Genomic DNA, 23,903 nt, shown 5'->3' with positions numbered 1-23,903 from the left:
GTAAGTGGTGTCTCCATTCCTTGAAAGCGGAAATAATCGCCAATAATTCTTTGTCCGCAATGTCATAGTTCCTTTCTGCAGGGGACAACCGGCGGGAAAAGAAGGCACACGGATGCAAGAGACTCTTGTCCCCGGTCCTTTGAGAAAGAATGGCCCCTAATGCATAGTCGGAAGCGTCGACCTCCACGATAAAGGGAAGTGCGGGATTCGGATGTACTAATATTGGCGCTGAGGTAAAACATACCTTGAGACGATGGAATGCTTCCTGGGCCTGGGCGGACCACACAAACTTCTGTCCTTTCTTGGTTAACAGAGTGATGGGACGAACAATCTCTGAAAAGTTACGGATAAAGCGTCGGTAAAAGTTGGCAAAACCGACAAAGCGTTGTACCTCTTTGATGTTTCCCGGTTCCGGCCAGTCTAGAATGGCTTGTATCTTGCTAGATTCCATGTTCAGTCCCTGAGGAGAGATGACATACCCTAAGAATTGTATTTGTGAGCAGTGGAACTCGCATTTCTCCAGTTTAATGTACAGGTGGTTTTCCCTCAGACGGGTAAGTACGGTCTTAACGTGCTCCTGGTGTTCCTGTAGAGAATCAGAAAAAATTAGGATATCGTCCAGATAGATCACCATGAATTGGTCCATGATATCCCTAAAAATATCGTTAACCAGATGTTGAAATGCCGCGGGAGCGTTACAAAGTCCAAAAGGCATCACTAGGTACTCAAAATGTCCGTACCGACATCGGAACGCGGTCTTCCACTCGTCTCCGGGACGTATACGAAGCAGATTATATGCCCCACGGAGGTCTAATTTGGTGAATATTTTTGCCTGTTGGACCCTCTCCAATAGCTCAGGAATCAACGGTAACGGATACCGGTTCCGGATGGTTATTTTATTCAGTTCCCGGTAGTCAATACAGGGTCTCAGAGTCCCCTCCTTCTTTTTCACAAAAAAGATGGGTGCCCCTGCGGGTGAGGTAGACGGACGAATAAATCCCTTGGCTAGGCTTTCATCAATATACTCTTTTAGTGCTTCTAGCTCATGTGCCGCCAACGGGTAGACATGACCAAACGGAATCTCCGCCCCTGGGAGTAAGTCTATGGGGCAATCATACGGTCTATGCGGGGAAAGCCGATCAGCCTTTCTTTTGTCGCATATTTCAGCGAAGTCACGGTAAACCGGGGGTAAAACAGGTACCTGTACAGTGCCCTCCGTATTTGATGTTACTGGAACCGGAACAGTTGGACAAAGGGTCGGACCACTCTGCGGTGGGAAGGATATTTCTTTAGTCTCCCAATCGATGACGGGATTTGTAGACCGTAGCCACGGAATACCTAGAATAATCGGAAAATGAGGAGAAGAAATTATCATGAAAACAAGGGTCCCCTGCTGACCTGGCTTCATCACGCATTCGAGCGGTACTGTTTCCCGATCCACTGGTCCAGAGATTAACGGGGATCCGTCTACCGTCTCCATGGTAACCGGTGAGGATCTTTGCTGAGTCCGGATACCGTGTTTCCTGGCAAAGGAAGAGTCCATGAAATTTCCCCCTGCCCCAGAGTCTATCATTGCTGAGGTAGGAATTAGCTGTCCCTCCCAACGGATCTGAATGGGGAGTGAGCAATGGGTGTATTTCCCCTCTGAGTCCTTCGGTGAGGTGGACATTACCGTCAAGGGAAATACCGCATCCAAGTGTCCACTTGCCTCAGAGATTTCGGACTCCGCGTCCGTGTTGTCACACTCTGCCATGGCTGCCAATACCTTATGTGGGCGATTTGGACGTTTCGGGCAGTCGATCAAGAAATGGTCCGATTGACCGCAATAGAAGCACAAACGCTCACGGAGCCGGTGTTCACGACGTTCGTTGGTCTCTCGTTTTTGCAGAGAGTCCACTTGCATAGGTACGTCCTCGGCCTCCCGTGGCGTCCTGAGAGCGGGTTCTCTGGAAGGAAACGCAATATTGTTTACACGGTTTACAGCTGCCCATTTTTCCTGTCTACGTTCCGTCAAACGGGTATCAATGCGCACACAGTGCTGGAGAAACAGTTCAAAATCCCCTGGAGATTCGGAACGGGCTAACTCGTCCTTGATGGTACCGGACAAACCTTTTCTGAAAACAGACAATAATGCATTGTTTCCCCAATCGGTGTCTACCACTAACCTCTTGAACTCAGTGGCATATTCAACGACAGAACGCTTTCCCTGACGTAAGGAAAGGAGAGCCGCTTCAGCGGTAGCACGGCGATTCGGATCATCAAACATTTGCGCCATTGCGTTCAGAAAGTCATCCAGGTGATTCAAACGGATGTCCCGATTCTCTATCATGGGATTAGCCCAAGCCAGTGCTCGTGAGGTTAATAACATGATGATACATAATACCTTTGACCGATCAGAACGGTAATAATCAGAATGTACATCGAAAAACAGTATACATTGGTTAACAAATCCACGGAACTGACTACGATCACCATTGAAACGGAATGGGGGTAACCTAGGCATACCGGCAGCTGATACGGACGTAGTGGGGACGGCTTCCTGAGCCTCCACTCTGACTTGCAAATCCTGTATAGCCGGCCCCAGTACCTGGTGATCATGGCCCAGCTGTGCCTCCACATCTCTAAGTTTATTCTGCACCGCCTCCATCTCCTGCTGCAGGGAGTTAATCATGGAGAAGAGCTGGTCTACTCGTGTCTCAGTCATTGCCCCAGCGAAATCCTCTTATAGGCCTGAGTATAATGTAATATTTATATATGTTCTGAGGATTTCGATAGCGTAGGGCAATGACAATCAGAGACGAGTTCTTGGTACAAGATATTTTATAATGTGTAACCACGGTAGATACACAACGGAAAACACAGCGGTACAAATACACAAAATACCTTCCCGAAACGGAGCGAAGGGAATTCCCGGGGCCACGCACCGGACTCCCCCAGGGAGACCACCAGAGCGAACCCCTATACAGGGACTGTCCGGCAATCACCCCGGAAGGCCTAAATGCGCCGCAGCCGGGACACAAGGGGCAAGCGGTAAAAGTCCAGGAGTGTCCGTACGGGATGATTGTCCAGAGTGGTTACAAACCAGAGAGAACCGGGCAGAGTGCTGACCGAAGATGGCAGACGGAATCCGGGCACAGCTTTGAGAAACCGGGTAAGGTCCAGAGTCGGTCGGTCGGTAGTCTTTAGGTGGATCCAAAGGCAATCAGGATTAGCAGCAGCAAAGCAGGAGCACACAGCAAGCAGTATACTCAGGCACTGGACTAGGCTTAGAGGCGGCCTTTTAAGCAGCTGGACAGGAAGTAGGGCAACAGAACAGTAAACTCCATGTTAACCGAGGGCAAGCTCATTCAAAAGAGAACTGGAAAACCTGGAAACCTGACACATTGCTACAAAAGAAGACAGACAACATATAATTAAAATCACATAAAGGATTAAAAAATAAGCATAGGAGCACCAGAAAAAGTTCCAAAACATGTGGAGCTCATTATTATATACAGTAGTATAAGGTGGCGGAACAACACAAGGTTTATACCCACATATCATCAAAATGGACAATAGGTTCATGGTGTCTTAAATGTGGAGATACGGAGCAAAGCTAAATTGCTCATTCAGGCCTACAGGGGAGCACGTGCCCAGTGTGAAAATCCTCTTGCATTCTAGTCTAGCCAACATATTCTTTAGGTTACCACCACGGATCCCGACGTTGATCTGGTCAATCCCCATCACTCTTAGGCCCCTTGGGTCACAGTTGTGGTATAGTTTAAAGTGTCTGGGGAGAGTCCTTAGCAGCGACGGGTCCGTGACAGTGGTGCCTTCAGAATATCCCACACGTGTTCGCGTATACGCATCCGTAATTGTCTGGATGTCAGACCTATATATACGCGATCACACGGGCAAGTGGCATAGTATATAACGTGTACTGCTGCAGGAGATATATTTTTTTATTTTAAAACTTTGTTTTTTATCAACTGAGTAAAACTCCTTCCCCCTTACAATATTGCCAGATCTACATGATACAGTCACCACACATAAAGCACCCGACTGTTGGAGGCCCAGTACCCAAAAACCCTGTTGAACGCTTTGCCACATAGTGGCTATCAACTAGTAGATCTCTAAGACTCCTACCTCTACGTGAGGTCATAAGTGGAGTCTCAGACAATCTATTCTCCAAAACTGTATCCGTCTGTAAGACAGACCAGTGTTTTGAAAGGGCCTCTCTTATCCTCCCCCATTGGCCATTAACAGTTTAAATGAACCGTAATTCACCACTCCCCTCCCTTTGTCCATTCAGATGGGATTGATATAACAATTGGTCCCTTGATGTGGTCTTTGCTATTTGGTATCCATTTTTGATACCACGGATGCCATAGCCACGCTCCCTAAATCGCACACACAGGTCCTCGGCTTGTTTTTCAAATCTCTGCGGTGTGGATCAGATTCTTTTTGCTCTAAGAAACTGCCCCGTGGGTATGGCTCTGATCGTGGACCTTACATAGGCTGAGGATGCGTGCAACAACGCATTGACCGAAGTAGTCTTGCGATATAAATCAGTCTCGATTGTTCCGCCCTCACCCACCTCCACTACAACATCCAAAAAATCCACCCTTCTCTTATCCACCTTATATGTCAACTTTATATTAAAGTCATTCTGATTCAATTCAGACATAAATTGGTCAAGCAGAGACCGGGTACCTTGCCAGAGGAGCAGCACATCGTCAATATAACGATACCAGCAGACTATATTCTGGGCAAGGGGCAGTTCATGAAGTATAGACTGCTCCCACCTGCCCAGAAACAGCCCTGCATAAGATAGCGCACATGCCGCTCCCATGGGCGTACCCCGTCTCTGCAAAAAGAACCGATCTTTAAAGGTGAAGATGTTGTGGTGGAGGATAAAGTCCAAAAGGTCCACAATCAGGCCACACAGGGGGGCGTCCCACACACTCACCGCCAAGAAATATCCTACAGCCTCTAATCCCTGCGTGTGCGATATACATGTATATAGGGCCTCGACATCCGCGGTAACAAGCCACATATCAGGTTCAATTTGTATTCCGTCAAGTTTCTTCAATAGGTCATTGGTATCTTGAAGATATGTAGGTAAATTACGTACCAATGGTTTAAGGTAGAAATCTACAAAGGTACATATAGGCTCACAAAGGCCGCCAATCCCCGAGACGATAGGATGTCCTGGGGGATTGACGGCATCTTTGTGAACCTTTGGCAAGAGGTAAAAGGTCGGTAATTTAGGAGATTTAACTAACAGACCCTCTCTCACTTTGGGAGTGATGGTCCCCTCCACCAATGCTTCATCCAGGATCATCATTAGTGCAGTTTTATACTCTACCAGAGGGTTTGCAGGGAGTCTACTATAGGTCTCACCATCATTAAGCTGGCGAAAGGCCTCTCTTTCGTATTTTGATGTTGGCCATATTACGACGTTTCCGCTCTTGTCTGCGTTTTTGATAACGACATCCGTCATCTGACGGAGTTCTTGAATTGCCGCTCTTTGCTGTCTCGTCAGATTGTCCTTTGAGCTGTATCTAGGGATCTTTTTTTGCTCTCTCATGACCAATCTAACAAAGATCTCTACCTGTGGGCATATTGACAGGGGAGGGAAGCTCGTTGATCTGGGAAAAATCTCCCTTGGGAAAACCCCCGAGGTCCCCATATTATTTTCAATCTCAAGGTCCTCCAAGGCTGCAATGGCTTCCTGTTCTTTCACATCCAGTGCCTCTTTGCCCCCTTCTGCCTTGGTATGTAATTTACCAATTTACGAGCAAACAGGTGCAGGTCTTTAGAAGCTGTAAATAAATTAAATGTTCCAGTGGGCACAAAAGATAAGCCCAACTGTAAAGGTGGCTTTACACACTGCAACATCGCAAACGACATCGCTGTAACGTCACCGGTTTTGTGACGGAATAGCGACCTCCCCAGCGACATTGCAGTGTGTGAAACATATCAGCGACCTGGCCCCTGCTGTGAAGTTGCTGATCGCTACAAATCGTTCAGGACCATTCTTTGGTCCTTTGTTTTCCGCTGTGCAGCATGATCGCTAGAAAGTCTCAGTGTGTAAAGGGGACTTTACAGCGACTTCGTTAGCGACTTCCCTTTCAAAAAGCTGCTTTACAACGTCCCCAATGACTAACTAAGTCGTGCTGCAGGTCCGGATCGCTGTTGAGTCGTTGGCCAGGTCTGCCTGTTTGACAGCTCACCAGCGACTCACCAGAGACTTTGTAGCGATCCCGGCCAGGTTGGGATCGCTGGTGGGATCGCTAGAAAGTCTCAGTGTGTAAAGGGGCCTTTAGACCTGCACCTGTGTCTCAGTCAGTTTATGTGAGGATAAATTAATTACCTCCAGTTGGCTTTTTTTGGTCTTCTGTTGATCCTGGAGTGTAGTGGGGGATATCCCCTTCCTCTTCCCTTGAGTTGGTCCCCGGTTGTTTCTATAGCCCTCTGTGGTTTTTCTACTGGAATGTGGGTGGTTATCTCTTTCCTCCATATCCACGCTTTCACCAGAAGTACGAGAGGATAGGGATATAGATCTAGGTCTGTAGCTATTAAAACGACCCTTCCTCCACCTATATACCTGCTTGCTCTGAAAATAATTTTTATCTCTGATTAATTTTTTGGTTTTAGTGGCCCTAATCTCACTCTCCCATTTGGAGAAATCGCTTTCTACCTCTCTATTAAATTTAGCCAATGTGGCTAGGTGTAGACGGCATTTCTATGAATATGGCAATAAGAGTGGCAGGACCCTGGCTAGAGCTCTGAGGACTCAGAGAGCGAGAGGATATGTCTCTAAGGTGCACACCGCGGGAGACAGGTGGGCTACTTTGCCGAAAGACATTGCCTCCACTTTTAAAGATTTCTATTCCACCCTCTATGCAATTGATGAGGGGCGGTCTGAGAGGGCCAGGACGGAATTGCGTAGCCGTATACGGATGTACATCGCGGACTCCGGCTTGGGACATCTCAAACCGGAGGCTGCGGCCGATCTGGAAAGGCCCATCTCGGAGGAGGAATACCGGTCCGCACTTAAAAGATCTCCCACAGGTAAGGCCCCTGGCCCGGATGGTTTCCCTCTGCTCTATTACAAAAAGGTGGATTCCATTTTGATTTCTCTCAGCATTCAACCATGGCCCACATTCTGAAGCTGCCCCCTTGCCAAGGGATACCCTAGCTGCTAATATAGTAGTTATCCCTAAAGAGGGCAAAGACCCTACTTCGTGCTCTAGTTACCGACCCATTTCCCTCCTCAACACAGATCTGAAGCTCTTCACTAGGATTCTTTCGGATAGACTTTCTCCATTGCTTGGGGAGATTGTTCACCCAGACCAGGCTGGGTTCATGACGGGTAGGGAAGCAAGGGACAACACGACTAAGGCTCTGAACATAATACACAAGGCTAAATCCGATGGGCTGCCTTTGATGCTTCTGTCGACCGACGCAGAAAAAGTGTTCGACAGAGTTAACTGGATTTTTATGGAGGAGGTCCTGCGGGCAGTGGGGTTGGGGAGCATGATGCTTGCTTGGATTTGTTCCTTGTACAGCATCCCTTCGGCAGCAGTCAGAGTGAACGGTCTCCTTTCAGAGAGATTCCCCATTCGCAATGGAACAAGACAGGGCTGTCCTCTCTCGCCCTTGATTTTCATATTGACTCTGGAACCCCTGCTCAGTCGGATCAGAGGCAACATTAACATATCGGGCCCTAACGTCTCAGGTTCTACTTATAAAATCACGGCTTATGCGGACGACTTGCTTTTTTTTATTACCGACCTTCGGGTTTCCCTCCCTAATCTTCTGAGAGAGTTGGAAACATACACCTCTCTATCCAACTTTAGAATTAATATGTCAAAATCGGAGGCCCTATATATATCTCTCCCCCTTGAGCAATTCACATCGCTACAATCCGCGTTCGAGTTTAGGTGGGCTAGCCAGTCCTTGAAGTATTTGGGCGTTCAGTTGACTGCGGACTCTAGTCAAATTTACAAGTTGAATTATCTCCCGCTCCTGCAATCAATTAGAAAAGATTGCGCTAACTGGGGGAAGGGCTACTTCACATGGTTCGGGAGATGTGCAATATTGAAGATGAATATCCTGCCACGTCTCTTATACCTCTTTCAATCCTTGCCGATTAGGATCCCTAGCTCTTTCTTCAAGGAACTGGCTTCTCTACATATCAAATTTATCTGGGCCAACAAACCTGCGAGACTTTCCCGGTCTCTCTTGTGCAGACCTAAGAGTAGGGGAGGCCTGGGTATCCCAGACCTTAAAAAGTACTATTTGGCCACGCACATGGTTAGGGTATTGGACTGGTGCCGCCATTCCAGCACAAAGCCGTGGGTGGCCCTAGAACAGAGTTTCTCGGAAATACATCTCCCGGCCACCCCCTGGCTTTTGAACCTCTCCCTGCCTGCTCTGAGATCCCATCCTACCATTGGCGCCACTCTTGAATGCTGTTCGAGAGGGGAGGTCAGACGTCTCCTCTTGCCAGTGCCTTCCCCTATGTCACCCATACTAGGTGACCCGGAATTCCGTCCTGGTCTCTCGGACCCGGTCTTTAGAAATTGGGTTCAGGGGGGCAAATTCAGAGCTTGCCATCTGGGTAGAGAGGGGGAATGGCCTTCACTAGCGGATATCCGGGGCCTCTTGCCTTCGGGTCCCCTGGGGGATTGGAGGGCCATGCAGTTGAGGCACTTCGTGCACTCCCTCCCTCGCTTCAGTCGATATGCCGGACCTCCTACGGGATTCGAAAAGTTGTGCCTGGGAGAGGGAGTCTTACGGCACTCACTACCCCTGGTATACAACATGCTATCAGATCCGGGGGGATTTGCCCCCCCCGGCCTACCTGCTGCAGTGGGAGAGGGACCTGGGGATTAGTTTATCCGACTCACAAAGAAACAACATCCTCCAGCTGGCACATAGAACTTCGATCAGTTCCAGACTGTTGGAAGCTAATTACAAACTGTTGGCTAGGTGGTACAGGGTCCCGACCAGACTCCATAGAATGTTTCCCTCAGTTGACCCGGTTTGTTGGAGATGCGGTCTGGGGGAGGGTGATTTTGTGCACATTTTTTGGTCTTGCCCTTCTCTGCAGCGGTTTTGGTCAGAAGTGGGGGAGGTAATCAGACGAGTGACCGGTACTACTGAGAAAATGGGTCCGGAGCTATTTATTCTACAGCTATCCGAACTCCCGGTCTCTAAATATAGGAGATCATTGCTTAGATTTCTGGTCATGTCTGCCAGGTCTTGCATCCCGCTTGGTTGGAAGTCTACTACCCCCCCCCACGGTGACACAGTGGGTTTCGCGGATTAACGATCTGATGCATATGGAGGATTTGACATCCTCTATTAACGACCGCCAGAAAGACTTTTATAGGACATGGTTTCCATGGTTGGAGTTCACCTACTCGGCGGAGTACGCGGACTTGTTCTCGGAACCTCAGGAGTCGTGATTCACCTTTTTTTTTCTCTTTCTTTCTCCCCCTCTCTCTCTCCCTCGCCCCCCTCTTCCTTCCTCCCTAAACTACTCCCTGACCCTCCCCCCTGCTTTCTTCTCCCACTCCTTCCTTTATATCTCTCTTTCTCTACAGGCCTTCAATCTTTTTCAGGCTTTGATTTCTTTTTCTTCGCTCTTCTCCCTACTTACATTAAGTTGGGTCGGCTTATAAAAGGTGTAAACTGGGCCAGACTTGAGTAGTAGTGGGGATGGGAATTGCATATGTGTGCTGACTGTTTGTATATATATTACCGTCATTTCTGTAATAATACCTGCGTCCCAGTGGGGAGCAGGGGATGTAATGTTTGATACGAGTTTGGCTTTAAAATAAAGAATTTAAAAAAAAAAAAAAAAATTTAGCCAATGTTTCCTCAGTGAGTTCTTTTTTGAGTTTTTCTTGAATGTTTTCAATTTCAATTTCCAGGTCATTTACATTTGTCTCGTTCAATTTGATCAATAACTCCATGAATTGTTTAGAGCAAGCATTGGCACACCCCTCTCAGGCATTTACAAACCATTCTTCCTGAATAGGGAACGAGGGGAACACCTGGATCCTAAGACCACGAGGGATTAGACCCTTGGAAATATACTGTTCAAGATAACCCTTGTTCCACCATAGTTTCGTACGTTTTTGCAATAGCTGTTTTAGCTTCAGCATGTCCTCCTGGTGATCGTTATACTTATTATTAAGACCACCATTGAGATCCTCCTTGAAGGCCTCATTTATGTGTGAGCGCCAGGTGTTGTCTCGCGCTCTAAAATCCATAGTTCCTGAATATAGAACTGTGAATAACACAGAAACAAAACAGATGAAAAAAATATTCATAAAACAAATGGGGGAAGACATATTACCAACCATCATTAGGTGCAAGTGCACAAATATTCCCCCATAATTGGAAATATTAAAGGATCTACTCCTACATAATATGCAAAAGATGTGGAAACCACACAATGGAGTTTTAGAAATCCACTTAATTTATTGAAAAATTATTTAAGATTACAAAGAGACAAAACTCTATATAGTTGAAACAAAGTAGCAAAAGAGACGACTGACAAGGAGGTAATAAATCTCAGAAGGTGGGGACCAGAAAACTGCAAAAAAAAGTTTTTTCCCATGTTAAAGGGCAGTCTGGAGTAACGCGGACAAAATACTGAAAGTAAATATATATTCCTATGAATCCGCCTCCCGCAGGCCAAATATCCCATAAATCCTCCCTGGTATACAGTGGCTATCCACTTAAGGTACTGTGGGTCCCTATCATGTATCCCACAAGAAAAAAAAAAATCGCACCAATAGTATTTACCTTGGGAACGCACAGAGTGGTATCTAGCAGCCTTCCCGATATCCAGGCGGAATCAAGCAGTTGCTGGTCAGAGGCCCGACGCGCGTTTCGTGATCCTTTTTCAAGGGCCACCACACGTTGTCTGATTACACCCGAGGGGCTCATATTTATCTAAAGTTCCCACCACTGCGCACGCGCCGCCAGCGGGACCCGGAAGGAATCCACAGTTGTAGCCCATGTCCTGGGTACATCTGTGTGTGGTGGCTCTTGAAGCACTGACTCCAGAAGCAGTCCACACCTTGTGACTCTCCCCCAAATTTTTGAATGGCTTTTTCTTAACAATCCTATCAAGGCTGCGGTTATTCCGGTGCACCTTTTCTACTACAATTTTTCCTTCCATTCAACTGTCCATTAATATGCTTGGATACAGCACTCTGAACAGCCAGCTTCAGTAGCAATGACCTTTTGTGGCTTACCCTCCTTGTGGAGTATGTCAATGACTGCCTTCTGGACATCTGTCAAGTGAGCAGTCATCCTCATGATTTTGTAGTCTACTGAACCAGATTAAGGGACCATTTTGAATGCTTAGGAAGCCTTTGCAGGTGTTTTGTGGTAATTATTCAAATTTTCTGAGATAATGACTTTTTTAATTGGCTGTAAGCCATAATCAATAACATTAACAGAAAGAAACAATTGAAATATATCATAATGTTTATAAAGACTCTATATAAATGTTTCACTTTTTGTATTGAATTACTGAAATAAATTAACTTTTTGATGATATTCTACGTTATTGAGATGCACCTGTATATTGCATCTCCCTGTGTGATTTTTTCTTAATGGTCAACAAATTATAATTTTCAAGTAGAACATTTCTAAAACATCTAGGTATGATAATGGATTCCACCCGTGTGATTTTTGTGATATTCAAAAAGATTGCATTTGTATGTAAAATATTTCCCACATTCTATCGTGAAACAGACTTCTCCCCTGTGTGAGCTCTCTGGTGTCCAGAGATTTTTGGATAAAATATTTCCCACACTCAGAATAGGAATACGGCTTCTAACCTGTGTGAGTTCTCTGATGTAAAACAAGATCTGATTTCTGTGGAAAACATTTGCCACATTCTGAACATAAAAATGGCTTCTCTCCAGTGTGAGTTCTCTGATGTATAACAAGAAGTGATTTCTGTGCAAAACATTTCCCACATTCTGAACATGAAAATGGCTTATCCCCTGTGTGAGTTCTTTGATGTACAACAAAACTTGATTTATGTGCAAAACATTTCCAACATTCTGAACATGAAAATGGCTTCTCTCCTGTGTGAATTCTTTGATGTATAACAAAACGTGATTTCCGTGCATAACATTTCCCACATTCTAAACATGAAAAAGGCTTCTCCCCTGTGTGAGTTCTCTGGTGTGCAACAAGATCGAATTTCTGTGGAAAACATTTACCACATTCTGAACAAAAAAAGGGCTTCTCTCCTGTGTGAGTTCTCTGATGTATAACAAGAAGTGATTTATGTGCAAAACATTTCCCACATTCTGAACATGAAAATGGCTTCTCCCCTGTGTGAGTTCTTTGATGTGAAACAAGATCTGATTTCTGTGGAAAACATTTCCCACATTCTGAACATGAAAATGGCTTCTCTCCTGTGTGAGTTCTCTCATGTATAACAAGAAGTGATTTATGTGCAAAACATTTCCCACATTCTGAACATGAAAATGGCTTTTCTCCTGTGTGAGTTCTTTGATGTGTAACAAAACGTGAATTATGTGCAAAACATTTCCCACATTCTGAACATGAAAATGGCTTATCCCCTGTATGAGTTCTTTGATGTACAACAAGATCTGATTTCTGTGCAAAACATTTCCCACATTCTGAACATGAAAATGGCTTCTCTCCTGTGTGGATTCTTTGATGTATAACAAAACGTGATTTATGTGCGAAACATTTCCCACATTCTGAACATGAAAATGGCTTCTCCCCTGTGTGAGTTCTTTGATGTTCAACAAGATTTGATTTCTGTGCAAAATATTTCCCACATTCTGAACATGAAAATGGCTTCTCTCCTGTGTGGGTTCTTTGATGTATAACAAAACGTGATTTATGTGCAAAACATTTCCCACATTCTGAACAGGAAAAAGGCTTCTCTCCTGTGTGGGTTCTTTGATGTATAACAAAACGTGATTTATGTGCAAAACATTTCCCACATTCTGAACAGGAAAAAGGCTTCTCCCCTGTTTGAGTTTTCTGGTAACGAAAAGACTCTGAAGAAAATCTTTTCTCCCCTGTGTGAATTTTTTTAGATTCTAAAGTTGAAAATGACGTTTTTACTGTAGGAGCATTTCTATTTTGAATGCTTGTTTTGTGACTTATATTTTTCTTAATAGTCTGAGATAAATCAGAAGGTAGGACCTGTACAAAAGAATGAGATGATACATCTTTGCTTTGGAGAGATGATCCTATATCTGGAGCCATGGCATTCACTTCAGTTATATCTTGTGTGATATCAAGGTCATCTGATTTAAAAACTGAAGAGGTCAGTTGTATCTCTGATCTCCTGGTACAGACATCTGCCAAGAATAAAAATTATTTTTTAATATATAAAAATGAAAGGATACGATTTATAAAATAGCTAAAGAAACTGCAAGTTATGTAGCAATCTATAATTAGAATAATTATTTACTGAAACAAAAAATGTTCATAATTTAATACTAGACCTCAAAACAGGAACCAGTAGACCATGATGTTCAACCCTCTTTTTTTCATTTTGCCTCCCATATATTGGAATAATAATCCACCAAATAATGTTGTCTGGCTAAAATTATACCAAAAAAATGAAGGGTTTCCACATTAGTTATAGCTGAACGACTCTTGAAAAGCAATATGGCTGCATAATCCAATCCAGGAAACTGCAAAAGCCAAATGTTCTTGATGCTTCTCAGCGTTGCAGTGGCCCAAACACTGTTACTATCCACGTTTGGCATTGCCACAGGGAAGAACCCATATAAACATTTACGGTTTATGTGTTTCCTGAAGCCTAAGGCCATGTGCGCACTGGGAAATGGAATTTTCTTGAGAAAATTCCGCATGCTCTCAAAGATTACCGCACCCGCGGTAAAAAACCGCGGCAAACCGCACCCGAAAACCGCATGCGGTTTGCCGCGGTTTCACCGCGGTATTGTTCGCGGTATTGCCGCGGTTTTGCTGCGTGCGGGTTGGGATGTGCTTTATTGCATTCAATGCAATAAAGCACATTGAAAAAAAAAAGTCATTTAATTCTGAGATAGTAGATAGATAGACATAAGAATAGATAGAGGGATAGATAGATAGACAGACAGATAGAGGGATAGATAGAGGACAGATCGCTGCATTTCCCACGGTCGGCAGTGAGTTCACATTACCAGCCGTGGGAAATGACCGGTAATTACCTCTGCTGTCTGCTGCATTCATTCAGCGCTGTGTCTGTGACACATCGCGGCTGGATGTCAGCAGTGCAGGACCCTGTGGATTATGCCGGAGCTGTGTGGATTACGCCGGAGCTTTGGTGCGGGAGGGGTTAATAAAAGGGTGAACGAGGCTTGTTTGTTTTATTTAAAATAAAGGATTTTTCGGTGTCTGTGTTTTCTTCACTTTACTTACGGGTTGATCATGTCAGCTGTCACATAGACGCTGCCATGATCAAGCCTGGAGTTAATGGCGGTGATCCACCACCATTAACCCCTTGTTGTATTACCCTGACCGCCACTGCTACACGGCGGCAGGAAGAGCCGAGGACACGCCGGTGCTGCCGCATATTGCATGCGACAGTCCCGGGGCAGCTGCGGCTGATATTCTCGGCTGCGGGAGAGGGAGTGAGGCGGGGGACATTAACCCTGCCCCTCTCCCTCCCCAGCCTGAGAATACCGGGCCGCCGCTGTGTGCTTACCTCGGCTGGACGGTAAATATGCAGCGGAGCCCACGTTCTTTGTTTTCTATATTTCCGTTTTCTTTCTATGTGTGTTCTATGTGTCTGTGTTCTATGTCTGTGATGTCTGTGTGTGTGTGTGATCTGTGTGTGTTTACTCTCTGCACGGCTTCCTCTTCCTGTAATGACATCACTTCCCTGCAAAACCGCAGACAGGCGATGTACATTACCGGAGGTAAACCGCGAAATACCGCAGGGAATAACGCAGGAAAACGCAGTGAACTGCACAGAATTTGCTGCCTGCGTTATTCCCTGCGGGATTTCACGATTAACATTGGAGTCAATGGAGTGAAATCCCGCAGCGATGTGCGGAAAAGAAGTGACATGCACTTGTTTTTGCTGCAGGATTCCTGCAGCAAAACATGCAGCTGTCAAATTCCGCCCAGTGCGCACAGGATTTTTTTTCTCCATAGGATTTGCTGGTGATTCACTGCAGAGATGTTATGAACATTTTCTGCAGCGAAACATGCAGCAAATCCGCGGCAAAATCCGGTACGTGCGCACATAGCCTAAGCTGGGTGCTATGTAGGAAGTATAATTACATATTTGCAATTTTGCCTCTAAAACATCTACTCTGTGCTAATTTCCAGAGACTGCCTCTGGAGTCAAAAATAGTAATTTACACTAAAGCAGAATACGGTAAATGCTATTTATTGACTATATGTTGTGGTATCACTATTTGTTTTAAGAACATCCAAATGCAATGTTTGAAACACATTTCAAATTAAGAAATAATGTTTGGAACACCATTCTAAGTCTGAACTGGGTGCAAAAACCTAAAAAAACTTCACCATATGGAGAGAAGGTATGCAGACCAGTGATTATGTAAGGGGGAATACATGTAATAGCAGAAACTGCTGTGTGAATACATACTGTCCTGAAAAATACAATAGCTATATGTGAAAATGAAAATGTAACAATGGAATCTGCATAACTACTATGAACATATGAAGAAAGATAAATTTAGCTATTGAATTGATCAATGCAACAGAGCCTCAAAACCTCTTCACTGTATTCTCTTACATTGGATTACAATTTCAGACTTTTTTTTTTTTTTTTTTTTTTAGTGAACAGGAAACAAATCAATCTTAAAATTACAACTAAGATAAAGCACAATGTGTCACGAAAAAAATCTCAGAAACACTGGGATAAGATTCAGCATTACAAAGGTGTTATCATGTAAAGTGACAGATGTCAGATTGGAGAAATGGGGCCTGGATAGGAGCAGAAAACTGGCTGCAGTGGAAAGCCATGAAATAAGAGCGGCTTTGTACTAACTACTATAGAGAAACTGTGACTATAGACAATAACACATCTACTAAAATGACCGCCCTCCACCCGACAGCCTTCACCGTCAGTGATTTAGTAACTAGAGGTGACACATCTGGAGTAATTACAGTATGCGGCTCGGGGGCTCTCGGCAATCCAAACTATTGTAGGGGCCAATATCTTCTGTCAGATGAATTTCTTGAATAAATATTAGACATTTAGAGAGAACTTTTTAACATAGTCCAGTAAAGCGGAGTTGTACTCATTTAAGATGGACTATTGGAGCTACTATGAGTTCTGGCCAGAAAAGTATTAGTGCTCCCCATTTCAGGAGCGATTGTGCAGTAATCTGAATTCCTTAGGATCGGAAACATAATAGAATTCATGACGATCCTGTAGATGTAACTGTATTTTAGATCCATCAACCACGCACAGCTTAGCGATTTATCATGGCAGCGGTGTCATGTTCTTGTGTAGTTAATCACAATCCTCTTTGAAGGAGACGAGTGGGATTGGAGAGAACATCTGTGCTCTATCCCAACAAAGCAGGACCTGGAGACCATGTTTAACAGACTATAAGAGACTCTGACTGGGGCTCTGTATTCTGTTAAACAGGACATCACGCAAGTGGGCATCAGAGAGGATAACCTAGAGTCTGACACAACGTCTTTATAGCTATCAATAGAGGACTAATATCTTATGTCTGAACATACCACTCAGATCCAATCTAACATTCAAAGATGACAGAGAACCGTCACAGATGAAACCTGCTCCGTATTTGTGGCCTGTCTGAAGAAATCTCTTCCCTTATGTGGGAGAAAACCATTAATACTTTATCCTATGATTTACTTGGGAGGAAAGAGGACTAGCTTATGGAAATGGATATAATTCACAGGGCTCTTGGTCCCAAATCCACCTTGCCCTGAAGACCATGTGATGTTGTGTCCTGCATTCATTTTTACAAGGAGAAGTAAACTATTTCACAAGCTGCAAGATCTAAAAAGAACATATAATTGGAAGACTGTGACATTGTTTTCCTCCCACATCTGGCCAGGAGCACACTACAACTTCATAAAGCCTGATGAGCACTCGATTACTTCAAGACCAAGGGGATCTCCTACAACTGGGGGGGGGTGGGGGGGGGGTTTCTCATTTCAACTTTTTGCAAAAAAAGATGGGGGCTCCGCAGAATTCAAGAACTTGGGGGACCTCCCGACCAACTTATCTACCTTTGACTTGCCTCAGATCCATCTGCCAGAATGGCCGGCACTTCATAATTTACCTCCTTTGATCCTACATGCTAATTGGGAAACAGAGCTGTCACCAAAATCACAACGCATATCCCTCAGTGATGGGTGTGGAAACACGGGGTCAGTGGGTGCTCTCGTCCGCTGGCCCGGCCGCCTTTAGAAAGACAGCGTGGCCCAGGGCTCATCCCAACTGAACGCTGATCTCTGTAACCGTGGGCGGAACACTACTCAGACAACACAGGGTGAGGGAATCACAATATTAAGACTTTATTGAATCCCCAAACAATTAACGGCACATAACACATAACCAGCAAAACACACAAATGTAACAGGCAACAGAGTCTCATCCTTCCGCTGGCTCACCAGAGTTTAGAATGTCCGTGCTTCAGAGCTTCCAGGGCTACTTACTCCAATCCAGCAGCACCCCGCTTTTGGCAGGCACCCACCGAGACTGGAATAACGCTAGATTTAGGATGCTAGCTGAGGTCCGCAAAGTCCGTAGCCAGGTGACCAAATTGTCCCAACCTGGGTTTCTTCCTTAAGTAGTCTCTGGTATGATGATATAATCCTGGCAGCCGAAGTCGAAATCCCTAGACTGTGGATATGGTCTCCAATCGGAATCGAAGTCCCTAGATTGAAGCCATGTAGCCAAGTGATCCTGTAGTCAGAGCCAAAGTCCCTAGACAGAATCCACAAGGCATCCTGGTTATGATCCCCTAGCCAGCTCCTAAGAGCTTAGACTGGATCATGCACATTTATCAACAACTGGTGACTTAAAGAAGTCCCTTTTTATAGCCATAGCCTTCCCTTCGGATATACTGTGCCCTTATCGGATTGGTTGTACAACATTGCTTCTCTTATTGGATGAATTTCAAGCTGCATGGATAATGTTCATTTAAAGGATGGGGATAGAAAGACTGAGGATATTTAAATGTAGTCTGAAATGCACAGACTAGACAATGGCTACTGAGGTAATTTACATTAGATTAGCAATACACAACTACATTACAATGATTGCTCAGAAGGGTCTGGCAGACACAATAGTTTAGCAAACATGAGTTAACACACAGAAGAACAATACGTCTAGCTAATGTAAGAAATTTAACCCACAAGACACATTGAAAAAGTCTGTGTCGTCACATTCCTCCCCCTTCTTAATATTAGCCAGACAGGATAGGCTTCTGATCATCCTTCTCCACCTGTCGGGAAAGCCCATTCGCGTTTCCATGGTTGTTGCCCTGTTTATGGGAGATGGAAAAATTATAGGATTGTAACGCCAGATTCCACCTGAGCAAGCGTCCGTTGTCCCCGACAGTGCGATTTAGCCAACTCAATGGATTGTGGTCAGTGAGGACTGTGAACTCATTGCCATAGAGGTAGAGCTATAAATTTTTCAGGGCCCAGACTATAGCCAGGCATTCTTTTTCTATGGTGACGTAAGCCCTCTCTTGGTCCAACAGTTTCCGGGAGAGGTAATCTATCGGATGTTCCTCACCGTTGTCTCCCACTTGGCTAAGTACAGCTCCTAGTCCTGTGTCCGGTGCGTCTGTTTGGACAATGAACCTGCGACGGAAGTCAGGAGCAGTCAGGACTGGGCTCTGGGCCAGCCAGTCTTTCAACTGGAGTAACGCAGTTTCACATTCTGGGGTCCAGATAAGGTTACGGGCATATCTTTTGGTTATGATTTGGTTTGGTTGGGTTATGAAGGCCGATTTCTCTTTTGTGAGTGGGATCTGCCAGTATCCCTTGCTCAAATCGAGGGTAGATATAAACAGAGACCCCCCCTAACCTATCTAGTAGTTCATCCACCCGGGGCATGGGGTAAGCATCTGTAATCGTGACCTCATTGAGCCGTCTATAGTCCACACAGAAACAAGTACTCTTGTCCTTTTTTGGCACCAACACAACACTGGCAGCCCATGGGCTATGGGAGGGAACTATGACTCCCATATTTAACATGTCATCCACCTCGGCCTTCATCATTGCCAACACAGGAGGTGTCACCCGGTAGGCGGGTTGCCTTAGTGGGGTAGCTGCCCCTGTGTTGACATGATTCTTGACCAGGGGGGTTCTACCAGGCTGACTTGTGAACAGGGATTCATACGTTCTGAGTATGTCTGATATCTGTCGCTTTTGTGATGGACAAAGCTGCTCCCCCAGTGATACATCTTTTACCCCCATTTCCCTTTTGGAGTCCACGAATAGATCTGGGATCTGGTCCAACTCTGGACAACAAACTGCTAAATTGGTGACCTCTCGTTCCTCATAAGCTTTTAGCCTGTTGATGTGGTAGGTACGCTCACGAACACCTGCTCGATGCAGGGCCACGGTGTAGTCCGTAGTGCCACATTTCTTGGTAAATGTAAATGGACCCACCCACATGGCTTGCAGATTGTTTATCCGTACCGGTACTAGTACTAGGATCTTCTGTCCACAGGCAAATTCTCGGAGTCGGGCAGTGCGGTCGTAAGATCGTTTTTGCCTTTCCTGAGCTAACGCCATGAGGGGCTGCATGTGTGACGCCCTGGGCAAGCCAGGGGTCACAGGTCACAACACCACACGCACCCCACATTCCCTGCAGGTACACCAGCTAACCTAAAATCCTTGTTGCCTTCCTCCAGGGGCTGGTGTCCACACCAGGGGGTGGAGCCAGGCGGTTGGTGTCCACCCACCAAGGAGTTCACAGCCCTGGAGGCAGGAAGAACCAGGCAGATGAGTGGAGGGAAGTGAAGGAGTAAGGAAGTAAGAGTAGTGACAGGACAAGTGAAAGTGACAGAAGGCCTGAAGTTGGTCCGTGGCTGTGTGCCCGGACGGAGTCAGCAAGGTCAGCAGATGGCGGTGAAGGTCTGCAGTGGGACTGTCTGGAGGTTGCTGGAAGGACCACGGATGCTGTGTGCCCGGTGGTCTGGAGCAGTATACAAAGGGCAGTCAGCACCAGGGCAGGGGCCTTTCGGATCCCGGCAAGGCTTGGAGTCGCCGTAAATTGCCAAATCCGTTAGTGAAGGGGACGTCTGTCTCCCAACAAGCAAGTCCTGATTGAAGGCAAAGGTCCAACCTCAACGGGGAAACACCGCCACCGCCAAGGCACCAGTTTCCCAGGGCCGGCGCCTGCGGGCAAGAGAGTGGCTCCTCCGGTCCAGATTGTAGCCGGGGAGCGGGTAACCGGTGGGAACCCATCGCTACCAAACAGACATTTCATAGGTGCAGGGAAGAGACCGTGCACCGCTGACTGCAGGGAACCGCAGCACCGTGAACCGTCCGAGGGACCCGTTCAACCAGCCGTTTGTTTACCGAGAACTGTGTCGTGTTTACTGGCTGAGTGAGTACCACAGTGCCGCAAGGCACAGCGCTGCCCCTGCGCCCCTGCACCTCCACGGGCCCCATACCCGCCTGCCCACCATCTCAAGTCCATCCCTGGGCCCCGGGAGCACCACTACCCCTACCCACGGAGGGGCACATCAACAACTGGCTGCTCCGCACCACCACTCCCGGGCCTCCCATACAGAGCAGCGGTGGTGTTAACGAGTCACCACAACCGTGGGTGGCGTCACGGACAATAAATCCCCAAAACACCAAAACAACCCCCCTTTTCACTCACGGGCGAGGAGTGCCGCTCGAGAACCCCCGGGATCCGGCCCACCGCTCGAGCCACCACTGAGCAGCAGCAGCCGGACCCGAGCAGTGGGGGTGAGCGCAGTGCTGACACCCTCCTCCCCGCCCGCGACAACTTGGCGTCACGAACAGGATCCTACCGCTCTGCCGTTGGGTAGAGGTGCGCCTTGTGACCGCCGGAGGTATCCGGCTGAAAATTTCCAGAAGTCGCCATCTTTGGCGCGAAAAGTTCCCGCTCGAGCGTCTTCTCGAGCAGCAGAGGCGCGAAGGCCAGAACTCCGCCCCGATAGGGGAGTGGCCGGAAAGAAGCTAAGGGGGACGGAAGCAAGATGTCTGCGCCCGACGGAGCCGCTGGAGGAGCGGCGGTCGCAGCCGCAGTGGCACTCGCGGATGGGAATGGGCCTGCCCAGGTCCCGGCCGCAGTGGCAGGAGGTGCCGCGGTCCCCGCACTCGCTCAGGTCATGCCGTTCTCCTTGCCCTATGCGCCCAGAGCTACCTGGCTGCCGCAGTATGACGGGAAACCGGATGCCTTACAGGCCTTCCGGAAGAAGCTTGGCCCGTTGCTGGAGCTGTACTCCCTGACCGATAAGCAACGTGCAGCGATAGTGCTGGGCCAGCTAACCAGTGCGGCTGAGCAGGAGGCGGAGACCTGGGCCGAGGGGGACCGGCTCTCTGTAGCCACCATCTTTGAGAAGCTACAGACTGCCTTTGAGACCCGGACTGAAGCTGAGCTGAGGATGCAGTTCTACCAGTGCCGACAACGGACTACCGATAGCATTCGAGACTATGCTTTACGGTTGCAAATCGCCCTCCGCACGCTAAAGCGGGTGAATCCTATTAATGAGGCGGATAGCAACAAGATGTTAACAGAGCAATTTGCGCAGGGGATGAGGTCCCCTGAGGATCGTAAACAACTCCGGCTGTGGGCCCTGGAACACCCTGATGTGGACTTTGCCGTGTTAAAGGAGCGGGCCATTAAAGCACTACAGCCCCCGGCCTCCGAAGCCCTGGAGCCAGCCCCGTGGCCCATCGAGACGGCTCCTGTGGTGGTGGCCGCTGCCCTACCAACCTCTTCCACATCCACCGCCCCAAGCAGCACTATGGAGGAGCTGGCAGCCCAGGTCCGTCGCATGGACAGAGACCTCGCCAAGATCCTTGCCGCACTGCAACCGTTGACCAAATCTCAGCCTTCAGAACCGATACAGCTTGCCGACAGCCCTGAAGATGTCCCCTAGATGCAACGGAGAAGTGCTAACCAACCGCGGAGCAGGCCTCCAACCTGCTACAAGTGCCGTAAGCCTGGGCATTACTTTCGAGAGTGCCCGTTAAACGAGCAACCCCTGGGGCCCCGGGCCAATCCTCAGGAGTAGAACCTCGTGGCCCCTCGGACTGGCGGGATCGGTATATCGGGGCTCGACCCATCATTCCTGTGGTTGTAGACGGCATACCGGTGATGGCTCTCTTGGACACTGGATCCCAGGTAACCACCATACCATATACATTGTACCAGCGGTATTTGGGGACGGACGAGCTGGCACCCCCAGATACTAGTATAACGCTGATTGCTGCCAATGGACTCCCACTGACCCAAGTGGGGTATAAACAGGTGGCCATGACAGTGGGGCAAGCTGAACTGCAACACCAGGGTATGATTGTGATCATGAATGAGCCCAGTGATCATAACCCGAAGATAGTGCTAGGAACCAATGTGATGGAGCACTGTATGGGTGATGTGTTGGCCCTACTGCAGCAGCTGGCCGCCACGGCGGCGGGGAGCCGACAGAGAGCTGTGCAGCGTGAGATCCGAGCCTTGATGTACCGCCAGCATGTAAATTCAACAGGAGGAGAGATTGGTGGAGTGAGAGTGATGGATGTGGCTCCGTTGCTTGTGCCCCCTAGAAGTGAGATGATGATTTGGTGTAGGGCAGCAGTAGGGCCTCAGGGGCGTGACTACCCTGCCATGATGGAGCCCATACCCTCCGAGCACTGGCCCACCGTAATGGCCGCCCGAGGGGTGGTAGATGTGAAAAAGGGGAGGGTGCCTGTGAGGGTGCTGAATTGTGGGGAGGAAGAAGTCAGGCTTCCCCGGTATGCTACCATTGCCAAACTACTCACCCTAGACCCCCACACCATCCACGAAACCAGTCCCTCGGTCTCCCCACCTACTACCGGCACTTCCCCGCCGCAGGGGGAGGTAAAAGAGTGGCACCAACAGCTACATGTGGGCACTGATGACACCCCTACACATCACAAAGCGGGGGTATACAGGGTTGTGCAGGAGTATGAACAGGTTTTCAGTAAACACCCACTAGACTTTGGGCAGATCAAAGGGGTCCAACATCACATCCCCACTGGTGAACACCCCCCTATCAAAGAGAGGTACAGGCCTATTCCCCCAGCACATTACCAGTGTGCCAAAGATATGTTGCGGAATATGAAGGAGGCAGGGGTTATTCGGGACAGCTGTAGTCCCTGGGCCGCTCCGTTGGTACTGGTCAAGAAGAAGGATGGTACCATGCGGATGTGTGTGGACTACCGGAAGATTAATCAGATAACCCATAAAGATGCCTACCTGCGACCCCGTATTGAAGAATCGTTGGCCGCACTGCGAACTGCAAACTACTTCTCCACCCTTGACCTCACCAGTGGGTACTGGCAAGTAGCCGTGGCCCCGGAAGACCGGGAGAAAACCGCCTTCACCACCCCGATGGGACTCTGCGAATTTAATAGTATGCCGTTTGGGCTGTGCAAACCCCCAGGAACCTTCCAACGGCTGATGGAGTGCTGTCTGGGACACCTAAACTACGAAACCGTCCTGTTGTACTTGGATGATGTGATTGTTTACTCCCAGACGTATGAAGCCCATCTGAAGCACCTGGCCGAGGTGTTCGCGTCCCTTGCCAAATACGGGATGAAGTTAAAGCCCTCTAAGTGCCACCTGCTGAAACCCAGAGTACAGTACCTGGGGCATGTGGTGAGTGCAGAAGGTGTTGCCCCCGACCCTGAGAAGATCA

General features: G+C 47.5%; 1 protein-coding gene across 1 annotated transcript in view; it reads right to left on the bottom strand.

The window, feature by feature from the left end:
- Positions 1-23,903, bottom strand: part of LOC142259249 (uncharacterized) — a 216,046-nt gene that overhangs the window by 186,084 nt on the left and 6,059 nt on the right. The window contains 7 exon segments of the mRNA XM_075331730.1: positions 4,573-4,648; positions 4,949-5,593; positions 5,770-5,804; positions 10,130-10,285; positions 10,355-10,419; positions 11,769-11,796; positions 11,799-13,364. Coding sequence (XP_075187845.1) covers positions 4,573-4,648; positions 4,949-5,593; positions 5,770-5,804; positions 10,130-10,285; positions 10,355-10,419; positions 11,769-11,796; positions 11,799-13,364 — 2,571 coding nt within the window.

Source organism: Anomaloglossus baeobatrachus (assembly GCF_048569485.1).
Source record: "Anomaloglossus baeobatrachus isolate aAnoBae1 chromosome 5 unlocalized genomic scaffold, aAnoBae1.hap1 SUPER_5_unloc_4, whole genome shotgun sequence".
Taxonomy (NCBI): domain Eukaryota; kingdom Metazoa; phylum Chordata; class Amphibia; order Anura; family Aromobatidae; genus Anomaloglossus; species Anomaloglossus baeobatrachus.
Note: the sequence above shows the minus strand (reverse complement) of the source record. Positions and strands in the feature narration are given on the sequence as shown.